The sequence below is a fragment of the Musca autumnalis genome, unplaced genomic scaffold, assembly GCF_047663935.1.
Source record: "Musca autumnalis isolate F117 unplaced genomic scaffold, ASM4766393v1 scaffold_1, whole genome shotgun sequence".
NCBI lineage: Eukaryota > Metazoa > Arthropoda > Insecta > Diptera > Muscidae > Musca > Musca autumnalis.
In genome coordinates, this window is record NW_027411644.1 from 84,298,149 (window position 1) to 84,324,842 (window position 26,694).

The 26,694-nt window shown below is 37.0% G+C and overlaps 1 protein-coding gene across 26 annotated transcripts in view; it reads left to right on the top strand.

Moving 5' to 3' along the window:
• Nucleotides 1-1,110: 1,110 nt before the first annotated feature.
• LOC141402366 (sodium-coupled monocarboxylate transporter 1-like) overlaps nt 1,111-26,694 on the top strand; it is a 156,278-nt gene continuing 130,694 nt past the window's right edge. For 3 of the 26 annotated variants that reach the window (XM_073983538.1, XM_073983470.1, XM_073983377.1), the window contains exons 1-2: nt 1,425-1,561; nt 13,072-14,081. In XM_073983538.1, coding sequence (XP_073839639.1) covers nt 13,573-14,081 — 509 coding nt within the window. In that variant the 5' untranslated portion in view covers nt 1,425-1,561; nt 13,072-13,572. Of the gene's footprint in view, nt 1,708-12,975; nt 14,082-26,694 lie in introns of all 26 variants that reach the window. The other 23 variants (XM_073983611.1, XM_073983527.1, XM_073983443.1 and 20 more) reach the window with 11 other exon arrangements.

Consider the following 26,694-nt stretch of genomic DNA (forward strand, 5'->3'; position numbering starts at 1 on the left):
TACTCACCTTCATAGAGTAGTTTGATGGCCAAACTCATCTTCAAAGAGGAGCTTGTTCGTCAAACTCATCTACATAGTGGAGTGTAATGGTCAAGCTCATTTTCATAGTGGGGTTTGATGGTCAAACTCATCTTCCTAGAGAGTGCAAAAGTATAGCATAAAAATATATATTTCGAAATTTCTCTACCACTCTATCGTTCTACCATGATCTTTTTATTTAAAATCTTTTTTTATTTTACCCTGAAAATTTGGCCTTGAAGAATAATTTGCCTAAGATAGTTAAAAAAAATTCTAATTGTTTTGCGAGTCTGACAAAATGATCAAGGTCCCAAACCTTTGGGCCCATAATAACGAAAGTGCATGACTTTTGGAAAAACGGCGAGACACGTGTTCAGACGGAATATGGTTAATTTTCCATAACTTAAAAAAGTACACACAGAGTAAAAGTAATTTAGCCCTTCAAGTTAATTGTCATTTATTAGCTATTAATAACCGTTTTTAAATAAACGATTAAGAATATGCAAAAGCAATTGCTGATCTAACAGATCTATGACTTGCAGCTGTTATAACAAGTTGTCACGTTAATAGAACGACAACAACAACTGTTGGCAATTTATTTCCGTAAACTAACATTGCATGAGTGTGTCCATTTTTAGCTATAACGACTATTAATTATAAAAAAAAATATCATATACCACAAAAATAATTGTTAGGTAGATAGATAGATGGGTGGTCACTAACCATCTATGCTAATTTTCAAGTTACAACTAAATTATTTAAAAATGTGTAGCTATAAACGTGGGTGTTAAGCGCTAATGACAACTTGACCTACTGTGTGCAACCTAGCGTGTATTTTTAAAGAAAGAAATCAAACCTCAGCACAACAGAACAGCAGAATAGTAATTGCCCAGCATCTGATAATTGTTGTAAATACTAATGTTACTAGGTTGTGTTTTGTTTAATTTTTGTACTTAAATATTAGTAGTTATATTTTATGACTTTCTCTCCATGAGTTTATCTATGTAACTGCTCGAGGTTGCCGTGTGTGCGTGTGTTTGCCTATCTCTCTCACACATTACTTGCCAAACTGATAAAAATGAGCAACACTTTGGGATCAACATCTCTACCAGCATCTCTGAATTATCTATCAAGTCATAAGTCATGTCGTATGTGATCTGTTTATTTGGCACCTTCATCATCACCGTTACCGTCTAGTGCCATCCATCTCAACGAGGCTCTGGCATTCACACAATCTTCTGTATATGACCCCCGTAATAAAATATAGAAGAATAACAAATAAAGTTATCATTATTTCTGCGCCTTCTTCTCCTTTTGTTATAAAATAAACAGTTTTTCTTTTATTCAAATGTGAGTTGTAGATTCAATTTGTTTTTTTTTCTCTGAATGATGATGAAGAAAATCTTTAAAATTTCAATTCAGTCTTCAATGTTTTGCCGTGTAATGAACGTGTGTGGAAACGGTTTAATACTCGTTGAACTTTGAATGTTAAATTAATTGGACGCGTCAACCACAATTCGTATCGCACGAAAAACATCGTCGGGTAGATATCAAGTGATAATTAAGTGAATGAATATCCTTTTAAAAGGATAAAATCTTAAAAAATAAAAAGAAAAATTTAAAAAAAAAATAAATTCAAAAAATAAGGAATAAAGTTTTATCTCGCAGTGCATTGGACTTCTGTAACTGGTATTTGAAGAAATAGAAATTTTGTAATGTGCGAATGTTTAGTGATGTATAGATTTTGGAATATCCATAAAATGTGCTGGCATATCAATGCTATTATCCTTGATTCTTGTGTTCATGATATTCATTTATATTCATGAAATGGATTGTTTTCATTCGGTATTTTGAACTAACAGAAAAAAAGAAAGTGCGCGCCATTTTAGCGAAAAGTTATCAACTTTTGTTACAGCCGATATGGCTCATCTTAGAATTTAATTTTGCGCAAAATATTACGTCTGTCAAATTTTGGACAGAACCGGTTTATCTGTTCCAGAGTTATCGTGCGGTACATCTACTACACATGGTGTGTTTTTACAGTTTTCGGACCATTATCTCTGGAAGTCTAGACTTACTTACTTACTTACTTAACTGGGCCATTACAGAACATTTGTTCTATAGGCCAAACTAAGAAAAGATCTCCAATTCTCTCTATTTGTTGCTTCGTTTTCTGGAATACCGCGCCTTTTTATCTCATCATCCACTTGTTTGCGCCATCTATTCCTTGGCCTGCCAATTCTGCGTGCACCGCCAAGCGGTCCGTGTTTATACACCTTTTTAGCGGGGTCATCATCGCTCATTCTTATGATATGGCCTAGCCAACGCAATAGCTGCATCTCGATACGTTTAACAATATTGATGTCGTTGTATAGCAGATACAGCTCGTGGTTCATGCGACGTCGATATTCACCGTCAACGCAGATTGGTCCGTAGATCTTTCGAAGAATTTTTCTCTCAAACACACCAAGCTCTGCCATGTCTGCTTGCGCAAGTACCCACGCTTCGGAGCCATACATCAGCACGGGTAGTATCAGTGTTTTGTAGAGCGTTATTTTTGTTTGACGAGATGTGGCTTTGTTTTTGAACTGCTTACTTTAACCAAAGTAGCATCTGTTGGCCAATATAATTCTTCTTATTATTTCTCAACTGATGTCGTTTGTTGTGTTTACGGAGGTGCCGAGGTAGACGAAGTCTTTTACTACCTCAATATTATAGGAACCAACTTCCACAGTCGACACCATCAACTTGGTCTTCTCACCGTTTACCGCCAGACCCACTTTAGCAGATTCTCCTTCGACCTTCATAAAGGTATCAGTTACTTCTTTTACTGATCGGCCTATGATGTCTATATCATCAGCATAAGCAAGTAACATATGACTATTGGTGTAGATTGTGCCACTTCTTTTGACGTTTGCCTCTCGTATAACCTTTTCCAGCAGGATGTTAAAGAGATCACACGAAAGGCTGTCTCCTTGTCTGAAACCTCTTTTGGTACCAAACTCTTCGGAGAGGTTCTTTCCTATTTTAACTGAGGACCTCGTGTCAGTTAAAGTCATTTTGCAAAGACGGATGAGCTTTACGGGGATACCAAATTCAGACATGGCTTGGAATACCTTTGAACGCAGCGGGCTGTCGAAGGCTGCTTTGTAATCGACAAAAAGGTGGTAGGTGTCGATCTGCATCTCTTGGGTCTTCTCCAGGATTTGCCGCAGGGTAAATATCTGATCAATGGTGGACTTGCCAGGTCTAAAGCCGCATTGGTATGGTCCAATTATCTCGTTGACCATAGGCTTTAGTCGTTCGCACAATATCCCTGACACGATCTTGTAGGCAATAGGGAGTAGACTTATGCCCCTATAGTTAGAGCATACAGTCTTATCTCCCTTCTTGTGGACGGGGCACAGGATACTCAGGTTCCAATCGTCGGGTACTCGTTCTTCCTGCCAGACGGTGCTAACTAGCTGATGAATACACCTTATCAGCGTGTCGCCTCCGGTTTTGAACAGCTCGGCTGGTAAGCCATCGGCTCATGCTGCCTTATTATTCTTCAGCCGATTTATTGCTGTCTTTACCTCATCTTGGCTGGGCGGTATACATTCAATACCATCTTCTGGGATTGGGACTGTGGTATCTTCGTCGTCTTCGCTGCTATTGGATACCAGCAGTTTTGAAAAATTTTCTTTCCATATCCTGAGTACACTATCTGTATCAGTTACCAAATTACCTTGCTGGTCTCTACAGGAGGATGTGCCTGTACCAAAGCCATCAGTTTGATGCTTGACTCTTTGGTAGAATTTTCGGACTTCATTCTGGCTCCTGTACATCTCGATTTTTTCAGCCTCCCGCTTTTCAATCTCTCTCTTTTTCCTGCGGAAAAGACGTTTCTCCTCTCTCCTTTTCTTCCTGTATCTCTCTCGTGCGCTACGCGTTGCTACGGATTGTAAAGTAGCCCTATATGCCGCATTTTTCTCTTCGGTGCCAGCACGACACTCCTGATAATACCATGGATTCCGTGGTGGAGGCCTCTGGTATCCAAGTATGGATTTTGCGGCTGTTTGCATGGAGTGGGCAATGCTTTGCCATTGTGCTATGTTATCGGGATAAGGAGTGCTTTGATTACGCAATTGGGCTAGTTGAGTGGAATATGCTGTGGCTATCTGTTGTGATTGCAGCTTACCGATGTCTAACTTTCGTGTTGTGTCTGTTCGTACTTTGTTTGCTACGTTTAAGCGGGTGCGTACCTTTGCTGCAACAAGCTAGTGGTCCGAATCAATGTTTGCGCCTCGGAACGATCGTACATCCAACACTCTCGATGAATGTCTTCCATCTATCACAACATGATCAATTTGATTTCTTGTTTTCTGATCTGGAGACAGCCAGGTGCCCTTATGAATATCGAGATGATTAAATCTGGTACTGCTAACAACCATGTTTTTTTGCAGCTGCAAAGTCTATCAGCCTCATACCATTGTCAGATGTTTCACTGTGGAGGCTGAATTTCCCGACTGTTGGGCCAAAGATATTCTCCTTTCCAATTTTGGCATTAAAATCGCCTAGAATGATTTTAATGTCATGGGCAGGGCAACGGTCATATGTTTCTTCTAAGCGCTCGTAAAATATATCTTTGGTCTGTTCGTCCTTTTCTTCAGTGGGAGCATGAGCGCAAATAAAGCTGATGTTGAAGAATTTAGCTTTTATTCGAATTGCAGCGAGTCTTTCATTCACTGGAGTGAAGCTGGATACCAGATGTTTTAGTCTCCGACTAACTACAAATCCGCAACCAAACTCATGCTTTACGTCATGGCAGCTATAATACAGTGCGTCGCCTTTAGGTGTTGTTGTGACGCCTTTCCCAACCCATCGTATTTCCTGTATGGCAGTAATATCGGCCTTGTACTTTCCAAGTACGTCTGCCAATGCGAAGACTGCACCTTCTCTATAGAGAGTGCGAACGTTCTAGGTGCAGATTCGCTGATCATGGTCCTTAAAACGTTTGCGGGGTTCGTCATCTTTAGAGGGGTTTGTTTTTCTTTTCTTTCGTTTTTTCATAGTAGGCTGTTTTTTCTAGGGGAGGGTTACTAACCCGACGCCCAAACCCAAGATTTTAACGTTCTTATGGGTGAACGCGCGGCACATGTTAGCTCACTACCTTTAACGGGTGTTAAAGGCAGTTCCCCAGGTGACACCACGGGGAGGTCAGTGTCCACTTGAGATGAAAGAGGGACCAAGATAAATCCTGGGCTTTGCCATGTTAAAACCGGTCAGGACCGTTGCTTGGTATCTTCCATCCCCTACGTCACCCGGAAGTCTAGACTTGCCACTGAAAAAACGCTTACCTTCGTAAAGGTGGAGGCGAATGCAAGTCGTTAAAACAGAAATTAGAGCGATTCGAAAGCTATGTCCCAAACTGAGGTTTTCCAAAATTTTGTGTGGGAAGTACTCGAAGGAGTGGACGAACTGGGTCCATATTGGAACCTCGTCTAAGTCTGGTAGAAATTTCACGATGTGCAAAGTATAAATCAAATCTGTTACTTCCTTCAAGAGTTATCGTGCGTACAAATTTTCCGAACATTTGTGAGAGAAGATTTTTTCCAATATTTTCAACTCTAGAATGCATGTGAAAACTATTTTTTCAAACCAAAATTTATTTTTTGTTACCCAAATATGTAATTATTTTGGCTATAACATCCAAATTATTATTCCGATCAGTATAATTTTGACCTCTTTTGATTCCCCGTGAAGTTTTTATTTAAAACTATTTTATTTGTAATTCTTAATTGTAATTCTTCACGGGTAAAGGGACCTACATATATTTTTAAAAACACGTAGGATTGCATTTAAAATTTTGTAAATTTTTTGAAAATTCCGCAAATACTGAAATCTACTTTTAGCTATATTTTTAGACCGAATTCGCTATAATTTGGCATTTAGGGTTCAAAGTGGTCGAAAAAAAACTTCTCCACCAAACATTGTGCACATGGATCCGCGTTTTGGAATAGCCCATATATAACAGTACTGCCCCATTTAAGCTATTGTGTCGTTTTAGCTACATTTTCTGGCCAATTTTGCTACAATTTGGCATTTACAGAAAGAGAAATGTCTCTACCAAAAATAGGGTGTCCAAAACCGAAACCGGTTAACCGGTTAACCGGTTTTGAGTTACAAAACCGAAACCGGTTTTCGCCAAAAGCGGCATTTTCGGTTAACCGAAAAACCGGTTATTTGTGTCGGTTAACCGGTTTTAAAAAAGTAGTAATATTTTTCAAATTTCATTACAATTTTATTCTTGAAAGTATACTAAACTTAACTAACAAAAGGTACGACATAATTATAGTTAGATACCCTTAAACTTGAAAAATATTTTCTGTAAAATGCCACAACTCCAATATAGTTCAATTGAACGATCTATGAAAAAACTGCGTATACGTAATATCCCACGGTTGTTTGAATGACGTTATTCATACGTTTTTGAATTAGTACAGTAAACTAAGAACTTGTCGAATTTAAGGTTGTAAAGGGTAACGATAACAAAATGCATTTTGATTCCGGCACGATAATTTGAGGTTCTCAAATTAATAATAATAAAATGTAAATTTAATTCCTTTTGTACACAATCTTATATTTGTAAGGACTTTTACTATTCTTAGAGCACAATTTCTGACTTATGTTTGCTGTCTCCACTTTATGGTTGAATGTTAAATAACAAGGATATTATCAGATAATTATATAATAACGAATTAGTTACACTTAATTTACCCCTTGCCGCACATTTTTAATCAAATATTTATCAATTATGAGCAATTTTGCACCTTGTTTACAAAACCGGTTTAAACCGGTTAACCGGTTTTCAAAAACAGGTTTTTGAAAAAACTAAAAATTTCGGTTAACCGAAAACTGTTTTGTTTGGAAAAACCGGTTTTTTGGACACCCTAACCAAAAATTATGAACATAGGTCTCCGCATAACTGTACAGTCCGATTTCAGGTATTTTGGCGTTTTTTTGTTACTTTTTCAGAAGAAATTAGCTATAAATATAACGGTACCTCCCGATTTTATTTCATTTGAGGATTTTTGCTATTTTTTTTGTCATTTGAGGTTCCTAGTGGTTACAAAACATCTCCACCATAAATTGTCAACATAGGTTTTTGTTTTGGTATAGCCCCCATATAACGATATCTACCGATTTTTGGTATTTTAAGGGTTTTGGCTAAATTTTTTGAGTGACCTACCCCGTAATTTTATATTTGAGGTTACCAGTGGTCACATAACTGCTTCATCAAATATTCTCAACATAGGCCTATGTTTTGATATAGCTCCCATATAATAGTACCTCCCGATTTTACGTTTTTTGGGGATTATTGGTAAATTTTTACGGAACTATCTGCTATTTGACATTTATGGTTCCTAGTGGTCTCAAAACCTCTCCACCAAAAATTTTCAACATAGGCCCATGCTTTGGTATATCCCCCATGTAACGGTATCAGGTTTTTATACCCTCCACCATAATATGGAGAGTATAATGAAATTTGTCATCACGTTTTTAACACATCGAAATATTCATCGGAGACCCTATAAAATATATATATTCTTGATCAGGGTAAAATTCTAAGTCGACCATGTCCGTCTGTTGAAATCAAGATACAGCTCGCAATTTTTAAGATAGGGCTTTGTCATTTTTATATAAGTTTCTATTACTCCTAGGATTTTTGGTATTGCAAATGGGCTATATCGGTGTACGTTTTGATATTTTGGCCCCATAGAACGGTACCACCCGATTTTCGGTATTTTCAAGGTTTTTGCCTCATTATCACACCGAAATGGCTGAAATTTGGTACTTAGTCTTCGTTGGGGTACAATACTTTCCGTCAGAAATTTGTCGGTATAGGTCCACGCCTTCATATAGCCCCCATAGAACGTACCTCCCGATTTTTGTAATTCTAAAGGTTGTGACGTCAATATCTCACCGATAGACTGAAATTTGGTATTTAGTATTCCATGTGGTTATAAAATACTCCAGAAGAGAAATATCGGTATAGGTCCGCGGGTTCCTATATCCCCCATAGAAGCGTACCTCTTGATTTTCGGTATTTTGAAGGTTTTACCGAAATATTTGGTATTTAGTCTTCTTTGAGTCCAAACACTTTCCGCCAGAAATTTGTAGGTATCGATCGAAGTTTTGATATAGCCCCCATGGGACGGTATCTTCCGAATTTCGGTATTTTGAAGGTTAGCCACATTGTTTTATCGAACTGAAATTTGGTATTTAGTCTTCTTCATAAACGAAAGGAAACTAATTGTTCCAATTTACTTGAATACAATTCGTGGTGGAGGGTATAACAAGTTGGGCCTGGCCGAACTTAACGCCGTTCTTACTTGTTATATATAGAAAACTTGTCTCATCGAGGTAATGGTTTTAGAAACCCAATATGTTGGCACGAAATCCGTTTCAGAAAATTTGGAGGATTTGGATTTAGTCCGTACTTTTCACATGGTAATATTTCTACGATGCAGGTTCGAATATGGATTATATTAGTCCACTCCTCTCACACATATTTTCCGAAAAGTGAAGTTGAAAGCTGCCCACTAATTACTCTAATTTTTTTGCAACAATTTGTATTCGCAGCCCCCATTATGACGGTACATGTTTTTCAGGGGCAAGTCTATACTTTCTGAGAAAAAGGTCCGAAGGCTAAAAAAAACTCCTACGGCACCATATGTAGTGGCTGAAGTGCGCGATAACTCTAGAATGGATCAACCGATTTGGTCCAAACTTTGGATCTTCTAATATTGTGTCCATTTTTAGTTCAACTTCGAAAATGGTCTATATCGGTCTTCACTTTCTGGTCCCTCCTCCACAAAAGTTCAACATTTTTGTGTAAGTGCAGTTTAGGGTATGTGCAGTGATCCTATGGACATTTATACCGTTGCTTCTTCCTGTGGTCCTGTTTACAGCGATATTAAGCTTTTCGTGGCCAACTCGATACTTGCTGATATAGAGGTCCAAAAGCTCTAAGTTACTGAAATGACAGCTGCGCGCGATATCTATCGAAATGAAATTACACCCAAAATGGACTATGGCACCACCTACGCAACAAACACTTTTGTATAATTTTGTCGGCAAGTTCATACGTCCAAAAAGGGCCACAAAATTCTGAAAACCCCCTTAAATACACAATTTTTGGGAAAAAGGATTTTGATTGTGTAGCCGGTATTCGATCTGTCCGTAGATGAAAGTTTCAATTCACACCGGCTGTCGATTAATACGACTTATACTTTTTACAGTGTTGTTTACTCGTTCCTTTTTTCAGTGAATAAACATTTTCTGACAAGATTGGATGTCACAAATGCCAGATAATTCACCATGAAAACTTGTAAAACTTCTTTTGGCTTCTACGAAAATGTGAGTTCTTTTTTATACCCTCCACCATAGTATGGAGGGTATATTAAGTTTGTTTTTCCGTTTGTAACGCATTGAAATACTCATTTGCGACCCTATAAAGTATATATATTCTTGATCAGGGTAAAATTCTGAGTCGATCTGTGCACGTCCGTCCGTCCGTCTGTGGTAATCACTCTAGCATCCACAAAAATGGAGATAGGACGCTGAAATGGGAAAATGCGTCTTTTGTTTGCAGGCAGGTCAAGTTCGATGATGGGCTATATCGGTCCACATTTTGGTATAGCCCCCATATAACGGTACCCCCCGATTTACGGTATTTTGACGTTTTTAGCTACATTTTCAGACCGATTTAGCTATAATTTGACATTTAGGGTTCTTAAGTGCCAATAAACTTATATAAGAAAACATGTGGACATAGGTCCACGTTTTGGTATAGCCCCCATATAACGGTACCCCCGATTTACGGTATTTTGACGTTTTTAGCTACATTTTCAGACCGATGTAGCTATAATTTGACATTTAGGGTTCTTAAGTGTCAATAAACTTATACAACAAAACTTGTGGAAGTAGGTCCACGTTTTGGTATAGCCCCCATATAACGGTACCCCCGATTTTCGGTATTTTGACGTTTTTAGCTAAATTTTCAGACCGATTTAGCTATAATTTGACATTTAGGGTTCTTAAGTGCCAATAAACTTATATAAGAAAACATGTGGACATAGGTCCACGTTTTGGTATAGCCCCCATATAACGGTACCCCCGATTTACGGTATTTTGACGTTTTTAGCTACATTTTCAGACCGATGTAGCTATAATTTGACATTTAGGGTTCTTAAGTGTCAATAAACTTATATAACAGAAGTTGTGGACATAGGTCCACGTTTTGGTATAGCCCCCATATAACGGTAACCCCGATTTACGGTATTTTGACGTTTTTAGCTACATTTTCAGACCGATGTAGCTATAATTTGACATTTAGGGTTCTTAAGTGTCAATAAACTTATATAACAGACGTTGTGGACATAGGTCCACGTTTTGGTATAGCCCCCATATAACGGTACCCCCCGATTTACGGTATTTTGACGCTTTTAGCTACATTTTCAGACCGATGTAGCTATAATTTGACATTTAGGGTTCTTAAGTGTCAGTAAACTTATATAACAAAAGTTGTGGACATAGGTCCACGTTTTGGAATAGCCCCCATATAATGGTACCCCCGCGATTTACGGTATTTTGCCGTTTTTAGCTACATTTTCAGACCGATTTAGCTCTAATTTGACATTTAGGGCTCTTAGGCGTCACTAAACTTATATAACAAAAGTTGTGGACATAGGCCCATGTTTTGGAATAGCCCCCATATAACGTTACCGCCCGATTTCAGGTATTTTTAAATTCACATTTCTAGACCGAATTAGCTATAATTTGATATTTAGGGTTCTTAGTGACCAAAAAACTTATATTCGGATTAATTATGAACGTAGGTCCTTGTTTTGGTATAGCCCCATATAACGGTATCTCGGTATAACGGATTTCAGTATCCCCATATAACGGATTTTCGGTATTTTGAGAATTTTACCTACAAGTTTTAACCGAATTATCTATCTGTAATTTGAACATTTGCCATTTGAAATTCTTAGTGGTCACCACACCTCTCCACCAAAAATTGTCAAGAAAGGTCGATGTATTGATAAAGTACCTCCCGATTTTCAGTAATTTGATGATTTTAACTACAATATTAAACCGAACTAGCAGTAATTTGACATTTAAAGTTCTTAGTGGTCACAACACCTCTCCATAAAAAAATAGTCAACATAGGTCCATGTTCGGATATAGCTCCCATATAACGGTACCTCCCAATTTTCAGTAATTGGCAATTTTAGCTCAAATTTTTAACCGAACTAACTGTAATTTGACATTTGAAGGTGGTAGTGGTCACCACGCATCTGCATCAACAATTTTCAACATAGCCCCAATATAACGATACTTCCCGATTTTCGGTACTTTGAGGATTTTACTTAAAATGTTTAACCGAACGTAGGTCCATGTTTTGGTATAGCCCCAAAACAAACCTCCCGATTTTCCGTACCTTAGCTTTATTTTTTGGACGAACTTTCTGTAATTTGAAATTTAAAAGCCAACAAAAATTGTTCATTTAAGTTCATATTTTCGTATAGCCCACATACCTCCGAACTAGCTGTTAATGACATTTGAAGTTCCCACGTTATGTACCGATTTTCGGTATTTTGAGGATTCTAGCTACAATTTTTAACCGAATTAGGAGTTATTTGACATTAAAGGCTCCCATCAAAAACTGTCAACATAGGTCCATGTTTTATTATAACCCCTATATAACGGTACCTCCCAATTTCTAGCCCACCAAAAATTGTCAACATACATAGTTAGATATAGGCACCATAAAAAAGGGCCTACCGAATGAAACATTTTATGTACATTATCTGACATTTTAACGTACCCACTTAAAGTTGGGGACAGGAATGAAAACTTATTATTCCATTTTAGTTCAGAATATTTTATGGTGGAGGGTATGAAAAGTTCGGCCCGGCCGAACTTAACGCTTTTTTACTTGTTTACCTTAGTTAGGTATCCGTGGCCACAAAATATTTCCACCTAAAATTGTGGACAGGAAAGAAAATAATATTCCATATTTAGTATCAAAATATTTTATGGTGGAGGGTATAAAAAGTTCGGCCCGGCCGAACTTAACTGTTTTTACTTCTTTTTTTTACAGTCATAGACTATAGTGGTTATTAGGGTGGGCTACTTACCCTATCGCCTCAATATAAGTGGAACGTTCTTATGAGTGAACATTTTTCTCGGCACATGGCGGGCTACTACTACCTTTATTGGGTGGTAAACATAACTCTCCTGGTGACACCATGGCAGAGGTATGTTTTCACCTGAGATATGGGAGGAGCCAAGGTAGATATTGGACTATATATGGTTCTATATTTTACAAGTTCTTAGTACTATTCAGACCGATTTTCGTCTAAAAATGTTTTGTCCTACCTCCTTTCTCCAACGTAAATAATTCTGCTGTTGCTTCATTATCAGCATTTATAAGAGTTGCAATCACCATTGTGTCAATCTCTTGTTACCTTTTATATGCTTATCATGTAATTTCCAATAAATCCATTGCCCCGATTTGAAAAGTCTGGACACGTTCTGTCATGAATTTTAATAATTTGGTATTCGATCATTAAGAAGCAGAGATAGCCGGAGTAACATCATTTCATACAAGGTCTGTGGGCATTCAGCTAATTGTTTGTGTTATTTGGTGTTTGTCTTGGTGAAGACAATGTCAATATTGAAATGTTATTCGACGACAGAAGCTGCCAATTTTTGTTTTCTATTACTTAGATTAAGAAGACCACAAAAAAAAAGAGAGACAAATTGTAATCTCCATTCATTAACAAGAAATTTTTCCAAACACACACAAAAGTTACTATTTAAAAAAACGAACAAATTTTCCATCAAAAAAAAAAAAAAAAAAAAAAATCAGTTACAGAAGTTTTTTGCACTCATCCACCCACGTAGGATAGGTGTTTGGTTTATAATCGAATGCTGGTTTCATAACCAACAAAGTTCGATGACAGCTGAAGAAACGACAAGTGAAAAACTTTCATTTCCCAGTAGAGAAGAAAAAAATGCAAACAAAATTAAATTAATTCAAAGTGAAATACACACAAATACAAAGACTCACGGTGAGAGGCGGAGAAAACGTTAGCGGCAACGTCAGAGACTCACAATTCACGATAACATAAAAGAAATAAAGAAACAGCAATCGAAGTGAAAAATTTTCATTTAAATCAATAACAACTGTAATACGAATCGATTCATCTTTCCTCAATCGCAACAACAACACATCGATACTAATACAATCTCAAAACGTAGCCACACACACACACACTTCGACGGACATTAAATTTGCAAATTGAGATAAAGTACCAACAAACGCCTTAAAGCTGGACCGGTTGTTGCTGAAGGTAATGCAAAGTAGAAAGTAGAACGCAAATATCAACCAAAAATAGCTAAACTTAATTAAGTGAGAATCAAAGGAAGTCGTCTCGTCCGGCTGTCTGTCCAGGCGCAAAGTGTAACAAACATTCTTATCCAACCACCCACTCAAGAAAAATGTCAAGTGACACAGCAGGTGGCCAAATCATAACCACTACCACCAGTGCCTCAATAATGGCTATCTCACAGTTGGGAAGCACTACAACAACTGGCCCAACTCAGCAAAGTGTGGCAAACGTTGTGGGCACTACTGTGGCCAGCATCAAGGAAACTGTTAAAACTTTAATTACAACACCCACAGCCAAAACAACACTTGCCACAACCAGTACCAGTACTATGGCCACCACTGCATCCGCCGCCTTACCTCCCAATCTTGATCCCACAAAACAAAGTGTTGCCGATTTAAGTTCATCGCTTCAACACTTTGGCATTGTCGATTACTGCGTTTTCGTCCTAATGTTAATTATTTGTGCCGCCATTGGTTTCTATTTTGGTTTCATCGAAAAGAAACAGAAAAAGAAGGGCCAAAAGGGTACCGAACAACGACGTGGTTCAGAGGCATTGGATTATTTGGTTGGTGGTCGTAAAATGAAAGTGTTTCCGGTATCGCTGTCACTGGTAGCCAGGTATGTATCCGTTAGTAATATTGGAATTTATTTTTTTGCATTCTTTCCGCAGCAGCCATTTTAAGAAGTCATTGGTAAAGTTATGCTTTAGTTTTTTTCTCATACCAAACAACAAAGTGGGAAAAAACTTTTCCACTTTAATTTGTAGTTTTATGCGCGTTCGCTATCTCAAAGGAGTAAAGTTATTAGAAAAGTGAATGACATTCGAGCACACGTACGTACGCAGGATGAAAATATGAAGCAAATACGAATTTCTTGAGGGAAGCAGAGTAGAATTTCATGTACCCTTTTTATATAAATTATCATGTGAGAGCTTTATGACCTAACGGAATTCATTTATAAGGTCTTATTTCACTGAAAGAGTTTTTAGAGATTTTCTATTTATAAAAAATCTTGAGGAGGTCTTCCATGAATGGAGGACTTATATTCAAGAAGAAGTTAAGAAGATATACCATCAAAAGAAGATCTTTAGGAGGTTTTCCAGGGGGACTTCTATTCAAGAAGAGCTTTAGAAGGCCTTTTATCAGTATGACAGCTTTTGAAAGCCTTTTATCAAAAGCAGAGCTTAAGAAAGTCATAGAATAAAGGAGCTTTGGAAGGTTATCTATCAATGGAAGAGATTAGAAGGTTTTCCCCTAGTATTAAAAATATTGATGGTCCTTTAGTTATAAAAATCCCTTTATCAATAGAAGAGCTTAAGAAGTACTTCTATCAATATAGTACTTTTACTCTGTCTTCTAAAAGCGATTTAGAAGGTCTTCGAACAATAGAAGATCGTTTATAAATATATGAGTTTTAGAAGGCCTTTGTTTATAGAAAATCTTGATAAGGACTTCGATAAAGAGAAAAACTGTAGAAGAGCTTAAGAAGGGGTTATGTCAATTGAAGACCTTTAGAAACTCAAGAAAACTTAGTTTAAGAGACCAAAAAATTGAGCGTTGTGTCTTATTAAATTTGTGCATTGAGACCATCGCTCAAATTACTTTTGTGCCTTATGACCATTGGGTATTCTGTCAGGTAGTCCTATACCGACGCCGGGTATATGATCCCATTACATAGTGTCCTATTTTCCAAAAAACCTTGCCAAAAATCGAAAAAAAATTATCAATTTACGCTAAAAAGGGTCAGATATTGTTTATAGGATCCCAGTGCGTGTTGTTATGAAAAAATATATACATTTCTTGTTTAATACATTTCTTGTTTAAGTGGACCATTTTTGGGATTTTATTTTTTTTTTTAATATTTAAGTTGTTTATAAATCTATGATAATATGCAAAATAAACAACGGTTATTAAATATTTTCTTTTTGTAATTGTAATGAAAGGTATGTGAAACGTATTTAAAATGTTCAGTGTCGCCAATGAATTGCGCGTTCTTTAATAATTGATGTCCGTACTTGTTAATTTTTTTCAAGATCAATTTTCACAACAAATTATGAAAATAGTTATGAGTAAGATCGAGTTGGGCCGTGTAATTTATCATTTCATAAAAAAGGAAGGGGTTTTTTTACCAATTTCCATCGAAACATCCTTCACATATTTGCACTTTTCGTTTTTATGATACTTTGTCTTGCAGCTATATACAGATTTTCTTTCATTAGTATAGTATAGGGTCACTTTCTGGCGTTTGGGCATAATTTAGAGTTTTGATATATTTTAAGACCTATAGTAAAATTTTATGGCGAACAAATTTCTAGAATATTTTGGTCTGATCCGACCACATTTTATAGGAGATTTTAAAGATTTGTGGAAAAAGGGACCAAAAGGACCCCTTTTATGACTCGCACGAGGGTTAATTTTTTAAGACAAATATTCTTTGCATTCTTGTCAGTGAAGTTGCCTAAGACATTATACACCTAAAGTGCAAGGATTCCAAGTGATCTTAACTCAAATATTTCCAAAACTGTAGAAATTGTGGAAGCTTGCACCCCTATTTTAGTTTCTTGGTTTTTTGGCAAAATTGATACCGATATTTCCTTGGTATGTAATGCAAATAGAGATTTCATTTCTTTGGTGACTTATAGTGAAATTTAGCTGAGAACATTTTTGTCTTTGACGCCATTCTTCTAAAATGATGCTTTGTATGACAATTTTGATAAAAAATTGGATGAAGTACGACATTAACCCTAAAATGTTTTTCCAATTGGCATATTTCTGGAGTTAAGGTAAGATATAGAGTTTTGGTGTATTCTAGGACCTATAGTAAAAATTGATGGAGAAGAAATTTGTTTTATAGGAGGAGGGACCAAAAAAGACCCCTTAAATGACCACCTGAGGGTTAAATAATATCAAAAATGTAATCAGCGGCCCGAAAAACATAAGTACCAAAGGTTAGGTCAAAATCCATTCATTTTTAGAGTTTTGGCCAGGTTTTTCGGAAAATCGGACACTGTGCATTCCCTTGTTTCATTACAGTGGCGCCCGACGTTGACAATTCTGGACAGAAAAAAACTTACGTTTTGTGTCATAATATTCGTAATCTTGTTTATATTTTATATCGTTTAGTCAGAGACCAGAGTCCAAGGTTACTAAATCAATATGTATAGTAACTGTGTTATTAATCTCCATCAGGGCATCAATTATCGTTTCAATCCGTTGGAGATCAAGGCATCAATTATCGTTTCAATCCGTTGGAGAATTATCTGTAAGACCTATATCATGGGTCCTTCAGTAAATTTACCGTTCATAAACAGACATTTTGGGAGTCACTGATGGTTTCGCCACCATCTTGTGTATCGCTCGGGTGTATAACATCCCGGCTGTCTTGTTTGACATTCTTGTCCTCGGCGATGTTTACCCGGCCTACTTAGAAATATATGGCATTTGAGAGGAGAGTGCAAAAGACTTTGAGCATACGTACCATATCGAGTTTCCCCCACCATCCTTTAACGTACACGGCCGATTTGGTCAGGATCATATCCTACATCACCAACCTTTATTAGCCACCTTCTCAAAGAGTTGTATTGTTGCTAATTAAATTCATGAGAGTGCCAATGTTCGCATGCGGACCCAAGTGGGACATTAATAAGTCCCCTTTGCCTTATTGCTGATGATTGCAATTGGTTCACGCACTTGCAGATTGTGGTCCAAAAGTTTATTGAGGAAATCCTCAAGCGTTTGTTGGTGCAGCCTATCGGTCCCTATGCTAGGGTAGATCACCGCATAACACAGTTTGTCCCTGTATTGCAATCGGTCAACTTTGGCATAAGTTGATGATGCCTCATTTCATGTTTCCGCGTACATCTTACTATTCTGAAAGAGCCGGGATATATTTGCAGAAACTTCAGACTTTTCAGAAAATTCTGTGGTCGGGCTCACTTTCTCATGTTCGAGCTCACTGTGTCGCCATCTGTCAAAAAATTCTCGGAACAGTCTCCTTTGTGCGGGTCTTGACAAGGTTGACCCGGAACATTTGAAGTCTAGAAGATTTTTTCCTTCTTCCGTGATTTTGCAGCATTCTGATCTTCGGAAGATCTTATCCTATTCGTCTGCTTCTTCTTAAACTTGCTTCCCCCCGCGATATCTGTTTCCTATTTGTTGTGAGCTTTGCCATGCTCTTGCTTACTTTGTCCACAATCTTATGGGGGGTTGTTTGTGTGAATATTTCTGCCGGATTCGAAATCAGAGTCGCTTGCTGTCCCTGATCGTTAAGTCAAGATTGACCTGAGCCGTATCTTCGATACTAAAACACCCACCCACACCAGCGCTTCAGGCAAACTTCTATTCAAGAAGATATTTATAAGGCCTTTCTTCAAAAGAAGAGCTTTACAAATGTTCTATGACTAGAAGAGCTTTAGAATTTTGAGAGGTCTTCTATCTTCCATAAATAAAGAAAAGCTTTAAAATGACTTCTTTCTTATGAGGGTTTTGAAAGAATAGTTTTATAAGTTCTGTTTTTTTTCTCAATAAAAGAGATTTCAAGGTCTTCTATCTTTGCAAGGTCTTCTATCAATAGAACTTTAGAAGATATTCTGATTACATTAAAGCTTTAGAAGGTTTTCTTTTCAATAAAGAAGAAGGTAGAAGGTATTCTGTCAGATGAACTAGTTTCAGAGGTCTCAACTGAAGAGCTTTAGAGGGTGTTTTATTAATGGAAGAGCTTTAGGTCTTATACCAATGAAAGAGCTTTAGATGGGTTCTATCAACAAAACAGCTTTAGGCCTTTAGGAGGTCTTCAAATAAATAGTAGAGCTTCAAAAGTTCTCTCGTCAGTAGAAGAGCTTTACCAGGTCTTCTGTGAATAGAGAACCATAGATGGAATTCTTTCAATAGAAGGCCTTTCCATGTTCTTCTATGTACATATATAAGAGCTTTACAAGTTCTTCCATCAATACAAGCGCTTTGGAAGGTGTTCTGATAAGCTTCAGAAGGACTTTTTCCAATTGGTATAAGACCTAAAGCTCTTCTATTGACAGAAGACCCTGTAAATATCTTCTATTGATGCAAGACCTTTCAAACTCGTTCTTTTGACAGAAGACCTTATAAAGGGTCTTCTGTCAAAAGAACAAGTTTGAAAGGTCTTGCATCAATAGAAGATATTTACAGGGTCTTCTGTCAATAGAAGAGCTTTAGGTCTTATACCAATAGAAGAGCATTAGAGGGGGTTCTATCAACAGCAAAGCTTTACACGTTTAGGAGGTCTTCTATCAACAGTAGAGTTTTAAAAGTTCTCTCGTCAATAGAAGAGCTTTACAAGGTCTTCTACCACTAGAAAAGCTTTGAATGATATTCTATCTGTTTAATAGCTTTACAAGTTATTCTATCAATATAAGAGCTTTAAAAGGTCTTCCATCAGTAGAAGAGCTTCAGAACGTCTTCTATGAAAAAAAAAATTTAGAAGGCCTTCTTTTTATAGGAGAGCTTTCGGATTTCTTCTATTTATAGAACATGTTTAGTAGGTTTTCTATCGATGGAAGAGTTTTAGAAGTTCTACTGCTTAAAGAATAGTTTTAGAAGTTCTTCTAAATAAAACATTTATATATACAGCAGTCTTCTACTTGAAGAACGACTTAGGAAGGTCTTTGATATATATATATATATAAGCTTTTGAAAGTCTTCTATTTGTACAACAGCTTTTGTAGGTCATTTATGAACGAAGTTTTCTACTTGTAGAAGGCCTTTGATAGCCACCACCTTTCACTCAGAATGTCTGCGGTTCAATACCTGACGAGAACATCAATAATTTCGGCTGTGGAAAATTTCTTCATTGTAATGTAAGTTACATTGCCTATGTATTTTAGTCATGAAAAACTTCTCTACAAGTGGTGTCTTAGACACGCTGTTCGGACTCTGCGATAAAAAGTAGGTCCCATATCATTGAGCCAATATGAATCGGCGTGCATTGATGTGAGAGAAGTCTCCCATGTCCCATCGGGAATGTTGTGGGAACATATGTATGTTGAAGGGCTTTGGAATGTCTTTTCAGCTTTTTAAGATATTCTATTTGTTAAAGAGCTTTTGGAGGTCATCTATGTATACATTAAGGACGTTTGTTAGAGTGTATGGAAGAGCCTTTGGAGGTATTTCTATAAAAGAGCTTTAGAAGGCACTCTATGTATAGAAAAGTTTTAGGAAGTTTTTAGGAGAGTTTCTATTTCAGAATAATCTTCTTATGCTTGTGTCTGGTCTTCTAAGTGTAGAAGAGATTTAAACGTCGTTCGGTTTATAGAGGATTTAGTAGTACAGCTTCTGTCTTTAGAAGAGCATTAAAATGCCCGAAAGTGTATTCTTGAAAGAAAACAAAGATCATATGGGACAGAAAGTGGAAGTAATTCGGTAACAAGAGGTCCCTTTTATCAACTCCTTACAGCAGCACATAAAAGGGTTACGGTTGGGCAGTCTCAGATTGGAGACGTATCGTGTTTCGCAGTGAGAAAGCAACACATGGACGTGGTGATTGGAATGTTCGCTTTTATTACGCCTTGGCACAGTGGGAAAAATACCGATCTAGCGTGCAGAAAATCAAAAAAATTACTTTTAGGAGACTATAGAACGCTAGTACGGTATTGATCTAGAGTGCTGGCTGTACCTAACGTCATATGTAATAATTAGAAATACTTAATCGGAACGGAATAACGGTACATTTAAATTGTTAACTATGACCTCTTTAGCTGTAAAATTGCGATAGACGTGTGAATTCTGTGAATATATTATTGCGGAATCTTTTGAATTTTTATATACAGTAATGGTATTTAAATAAATTAAATAGTTTTGTAACCCATAAGTTATTTTAATTTAGATGGTTCGGGGTAAATAAATGTAAGATCAATTTTTTTTGTAAATTTTTCAATTAAAATAGGGGTTTAGTATGGAAATTAGTCGAGTTTAGCTTTAATTTTTTTTAAATTTTTTATGTATCTTGTTTAGAATAATGTCCTGCGACTTTTGGTTTTATAGCAATTTTTAGAAAGTATATCAATTCGGGAAGGAAGCTTTTTTAAGTTTGGTTCAAATAAAACTACGATTATGAGACACGTTTTGATAAATAAGATCAGGTATCACTTGGAATTGATCACGGCATAGCAGATAAGAAATTACAAAATGAAACCAGTAAGGAAAGGATCAAAGTCGGGCGGGCCCGACTATATGATACCCTACACCACTGTGAATATGTAAAATATAAATCGGAGCTATATCCAGATCTTAACCGATTTTGATATAATTTGGCACATTTATTTCCAGACCGAATTCAGTCACACATTCCAAATATCATTGAAATCGGACTTATATATCGTGTTTGGAGCAAAAAATACACGAAATCGGCCGAAAATATATATGGGTGCTATATCCAAATCTGAACCGATTTCGATATAATTTGGCACATTTATTTCTAGACTGAATTCGGTCACACATTCCAAATTTCATCGAAATCGGAAATATATAGCGTGTTTGGTACAGAAGATACGTGAAATCGGCCGAAAATATATGTATATGGGAGCTATATCCAAATCTGAACCGATTTCTATATAATTTGGCACATTTATTTCTAGACTGAATTCGTTCACACATTCCAAATTTCATCGAAATCGGAAATATATAGCGTGTTTGGTACAGGAAATACGTGAAATCGGCCGAAAATATATATGGGAGCTATATCCAAATCCGGACCGATTTCAATATAATTTTGCACACTTATTTGTAGACAAAATTCAGTCACACATTCAAAATTTCAACAAAGTTGGACGTATATAGCGTGTTTGGTGCTGCAAATACGTGAAATCGGGCGAAAATATATATGGGAGCTATATCCAAATCTGAACCAATTTTCAGCTGAATCGGACAAAAAATGCGACCTGTATGTTGCGAACAAAAATACATGGACAGACGGACAGACAGACTCAGAAAGTGATTATATGTATATCCCCAAAAGGAACTGTGGGTCTATTTCGTTTCCTTTTGTATGTTACATACAAATGCACAAAGACATAATACCCCTTACCACTGTGTGGCGTAGGGTATAAAAATCCGTCCTACGGTTCCCCAAAAAAGCTGTTAAATACAAGTTTTTATTACTAAAAAGTGCAGAATGGGGTTATTTGGAACTCTTATTATACCCTTCACCATAAATTATGTACATTCAAATCAGATTTTAGCCATTTCAGTTTGATGATGTTGGTGAAATTTTAAAAATACCGAAAATCGGGCGGTACCGCTCTATGGGGGATATATCAAAAAGTGGACCTGTACCGACAAAACCCTGTCGGAATATTTTATACCACCAACGAAGACTACATGCCAAATTTCAGAGATTTCAGTTGTATAATGCGGCTAAAATCATCAAAATTACATAAATAGGGAGGTCCCGCCCTATGGGAGTTATACCAAAAATATATATAAAAAATACAAATCGACCAAATATATCAATAAATGAAGTAAAATTGTCAATCCAAAGCTATTGTTATCATAATTATGGATTTATTTATTTATTTAAATATTTATTACAATTAAAAATTATAATAAACGTATAGCTAGAAGCACTAGCGACTACGGCTATCGGCTTTAAGTAGATTTAATTTAGGCTTTAATATACAAAATCGTGATATATAAAAAAACTAGATTTTATAATGGAGATTTAAAAGACTGAGGAAACTGTAGATGTTGGTGATGTTCTGGTGTGATGGATTTTTCAGTGTGTCCAATGCTATGACAGGTGAAAAGCACCTTGATCGAAGGTTATGAAGGGCTGGACATTCGACGATTAGATGATGGGTCGATAAGGGAGAAATTCTGCAATAACTACATATTGGTGGTGATTCTTTCTTGAAAAGGTGTGAATGCGTTAAGCAGCTATGCGATAATCTCAATCGTGTATAGCATTTATTTTGATGAATATTTGTGGTTGACGGTAACAACAGTGGTTTTCTGTTGGGATTGATTTCTTTGTAAATATGACTGTGTTCCATCCAAAGTTTTTCAGTTTCGGTGTCAATTAGATCATTAGCCGCTTTTATAATATTTTTTTCGTATATATTCCATATATATATAAGTATAGGCAGGAAATCTCTGAGAAATACTTTTGGCAACCGAGTCTGCGTCTTCGTTTCCAGGTACACCAACATGACTGGGTATCCACATGAGCTTTACTTTTGATTTGGCGTTAAACATTTCTTGTTGGATCGATATAATGAAATTATGGATAAAATACAATAAAACGTCGAATTTATTTTCTGCACGCTAGATCTGCACTTTTCTCACTGTGCTTGGGTGACCAGTCCCGATTTTCTTTTCTTTCAAAAAACATTTTTCTGTTGAATGATAAACCTCAACCTTCTTATCATGAGGTAAGTAAAGATCTTCAAATGGGTGCCTGTGGATAGACCTGTGGTATCTGTGGAGGTTAACCATTCCCTAAGAGCATTGTAGATAACACTGTGCAACATTTTTAAGGTAATCTTGTGCAAACAATTTGAGCTCAGGATTTTTTGAAAGTACAGACCCAAACGACAAAAACCCTAGTTGGGTTTTGTTGTGTCAGATCCATCTTCGATTTTATGGCTCCATCTAAACATGGTTAAATATTGACTTTTTAAAGAAATTTTGGGCTATATCTCTGAAACCTATGTGAATCCTCATCTCATCTCTGATGCAAATTTGTAGATAAGGGCAAGAATAAAAAATATTTGTACAAATAATGAACTCGAAAAACTACATTTATTGCCTCAAATGTTATAAAATTTCGAAAACTTCCATAATTTGTATATATTTCGCACCATATCTCCAAAACCGGTAATTTTTCTAATTATTTCCTTTTGGAAAATATTCGCTGGAATGTAATACACAACTCTTCAGAACATGCCATTGCTGTAAAATGCCGACGATTTAATAAATATGTCAATAATGTCGTGAAATGCGAAATGCATACCAGAAGTGGTTTGCATTTTCAGTGTTGCATAGTGTAATTATAAATAAATCCTTCTGTCATTTGGTATAGTGAGATCTTTCGATTCCTAAGCCAGACAATTTACAATTTATCTACAAGTTGTATCTTAGATACGAACTTGGTGATAAAAGGTATGTCCCATATAATCGAGTAAAAAATGTTATCGGATTACACACATTGATATGAGAGAAGTCTCATTATCAGATACTGAAACACACATTTATTGACCCTCCTGGCCAGACATTTGATTTATTAGGAAATCTGAGTACCTGAAATGAAAACTTTCCGAATTTTTTTCTAGGCTGCTATTGAACAATAAAGAATTCTTCACAGTCGCCATTAGGTTGTTTGAGATTTCTAGAGCATCGTGGTATGCAGAGTTTTTTTAACTTCCATAGACAGCATAGCCGATTAATGGGCATTAGCCCAGTCTTCAGTAGTTCGATTGGATTTTATTTATGTTGCCTTACTACCCTACACTATTCATGATTATAATTCATACCTTTAAAGTCGATGGGTGATGCCTGATTCTATTTATTTCCATGTTTAGTGCTTTATATTAACAATTTAACAAATTGGGTGTTTGAATGCTTAATATGTTACAAATGCAATAATATATCGACCATGCTCTTAATTTTACCGTAGAGTATAAGAAGGAAAAATACGAAAACACTTTTCTATGAAACGTGTATTCATTAATGATAGTTTCCTTACACTATTTCAACTTAACTTAATTTTTATTAGTTTTGTTAAAGTTCCTTCTTCCTTGTTTGGGAATTATTAATAAAAGAAAGTTGAAAAGGGATATTGGAAATGGCGATACTGACATTAATGGCTTGGGATATCGATTTCATTTAATTATCTCTAAATGAATTGAGTTGTTGTGAAATGTGCTGGGCATTAAAGAATTAAGTGCTTGAGATTTAAGTGGTATTAAAGGGAATAAATTGAATGGGTCCCATTAGGAGCAACAAAGGGATTTAAGCTGCGAGCATTATGGGAATTCATGTTTTTTGTTATTAATCATTCTAATTAAGTTACACCAGTAACGTTGTCCAGTCAAAAGAGACATTGAAATAGCAAAATTTCCCGCAATTGGCCGAATAACTTTTGTTCTACTCATGGGATCGATAAGGACTTTAAGGCAATGTCCTTAACCAATTGCAAACCTTAGCTCTCTCCATAAAAATTCAGCTCTGTGGGAATTTTTTGCGATTGCTTTGTCTACTTTGTCCCGACTATGTGTGTCAATATTATAGTTGTTGTTATAGCAACGTAAATATTTTCGTCCGTATATTTTATTCAGTTATCTGGTTCAGGTTCCTTTGTATCCAAATTAAAAAAATACTGCAACCTGGACTGGCTGCGTCAGTAAAGAATCAGGAGACAGGTGAGTGGATTTCGCTGGGTTGGGTTGGGTTTCGTGCAATCAATTCGGGCTCAATACGAATTGAGGCGTCTGCATCGTCTGGATCTTAACTCTGCTAAAACCATTTGCTTTGGCAGTTGGAGTTCTTCTGTTGCGATGGATGGGGGGTGGTCTCCGAGTGCGGCATTCACTGCATCCGTATGAATGCTATTCAGGCCTGTCTGACAGCCTCGTTGATCTACAGGTTCTCCCTTGTAACATTGCACCTCTCTCCAGATCATGAAGATCTCTTCTGACGTGCTTGTGTGGAAGAAGTCTGTCCACTAGATTCTGGCTGTGAGGTTCGCGGCGATAACACCCAAGAAGGTACTGCACCGACAACATATTTTTGTGTTGATTTACCGGTAAAATCTTCTCCTCCTCTTGAAGATGGTCCACTTTTTGTTAAGAGGAGGCACCCTGTTGCAGTCCTCAGGCCGGCATTCTATCAAATTTGAATATACTTCCACTGCGTAGCGCTAACATTTGCATACCATAATTGCGCCGCATAGCTTACCACAGACCAATCTATCGAACGTTACATCCGATATTTTGAGGTACTTAATGGTCGATCAATATATTGAGAGGAGTCTTATTTCAGCCGTACATATGGTAAACAGCGTGGCAGGGGATTTATGTTACTCAGATGGAAGAACTGCATTAAGCCAGTTATGTAAGCATTTAACATATCACATACGTCATCAACGATATAACCCGACGATCTCAATGCCGTCTGGAGGAGGTGGAATACAAGATAGGTAGAGGTTAAACAGTTCTGGAGATATCGACACAACTTTGGGGAACTCTCTGTTTGACTATACGGGGCTTAACTACCTGTTCTTGAATTTTACGTACAACTGGCGTCTACAGATATTGTTAACTATCCAACGTTTCAAACTTGACCGGAGGGTAGTCTGCTCAATGCCTTCAATCAACGCGGAGTGGTTGAAAGCATCAAAGACTTTTGATAAATCGAACGCCACCATCTGTCGCACGGCTTGCTCTGGTTGAGTCCTAGACTAATAGTTATGGAAATGGCGTGCAGCGCTCTTGTCGTGCTTCTTAGGGAACCCATACGGATTATCGGCAACTGGATAACTATTTCTGATGGTTGGGAGGATTAAAGCCTCAAGAGTTTTTCCTCCATTTTAAATTTTGGTGGTTCATCTTCGGCAGGAAGAAATCTTATGCAACGTAGTACTCTTCTCTTCGCCCTGTCATTCAAGGGATTTTTGACAAATTTTCGATTAAAATAACTTAAGCACTTTTTCGGATCAGTCAACGTACCAAACGTGACTGATGTCTAATCTTCGTTCTTACCAGGTTTAAAGAGTGACATAACCGTCGTCCACATTTCACTTAGTCTGGGTCCAATGTTGCAACTCTTTAAATGACTTTATCACTATTTCCGCCGACCAACCTGTTAACATACAGTGTCAGCTCCCTGGCTCTGCAGTTACTGAGGTTGGCATGACGAAGCTCATCACGCTCATTTGCTAATCCCGTCGCCTCTGCTGGGAAATATGGTCTCACTTCGTGTATTCAACCAGCAGGTACATGGCGAGCAGTTGCAACAGTTATGATGTCTCGGAACGTCCTTTCTACCGAATATCAGTTGGGCAGGTCTCTCAAGCGGTGATTAGTGAACTCTCTGGAACCCGTACAATTAGCTTTCCCGTCATTGATGAAAGTGCAGTGTACAGAGGTAATGAGGTGAGAGGCGATCTGCCGATGAAGATAATTATGGAGAGATGGTCTGATCACAGAGAAACGCCTGGTTGTCAGGTGACATCATTCGTCAGACCAGTAGTACGATTCTCTAACTCA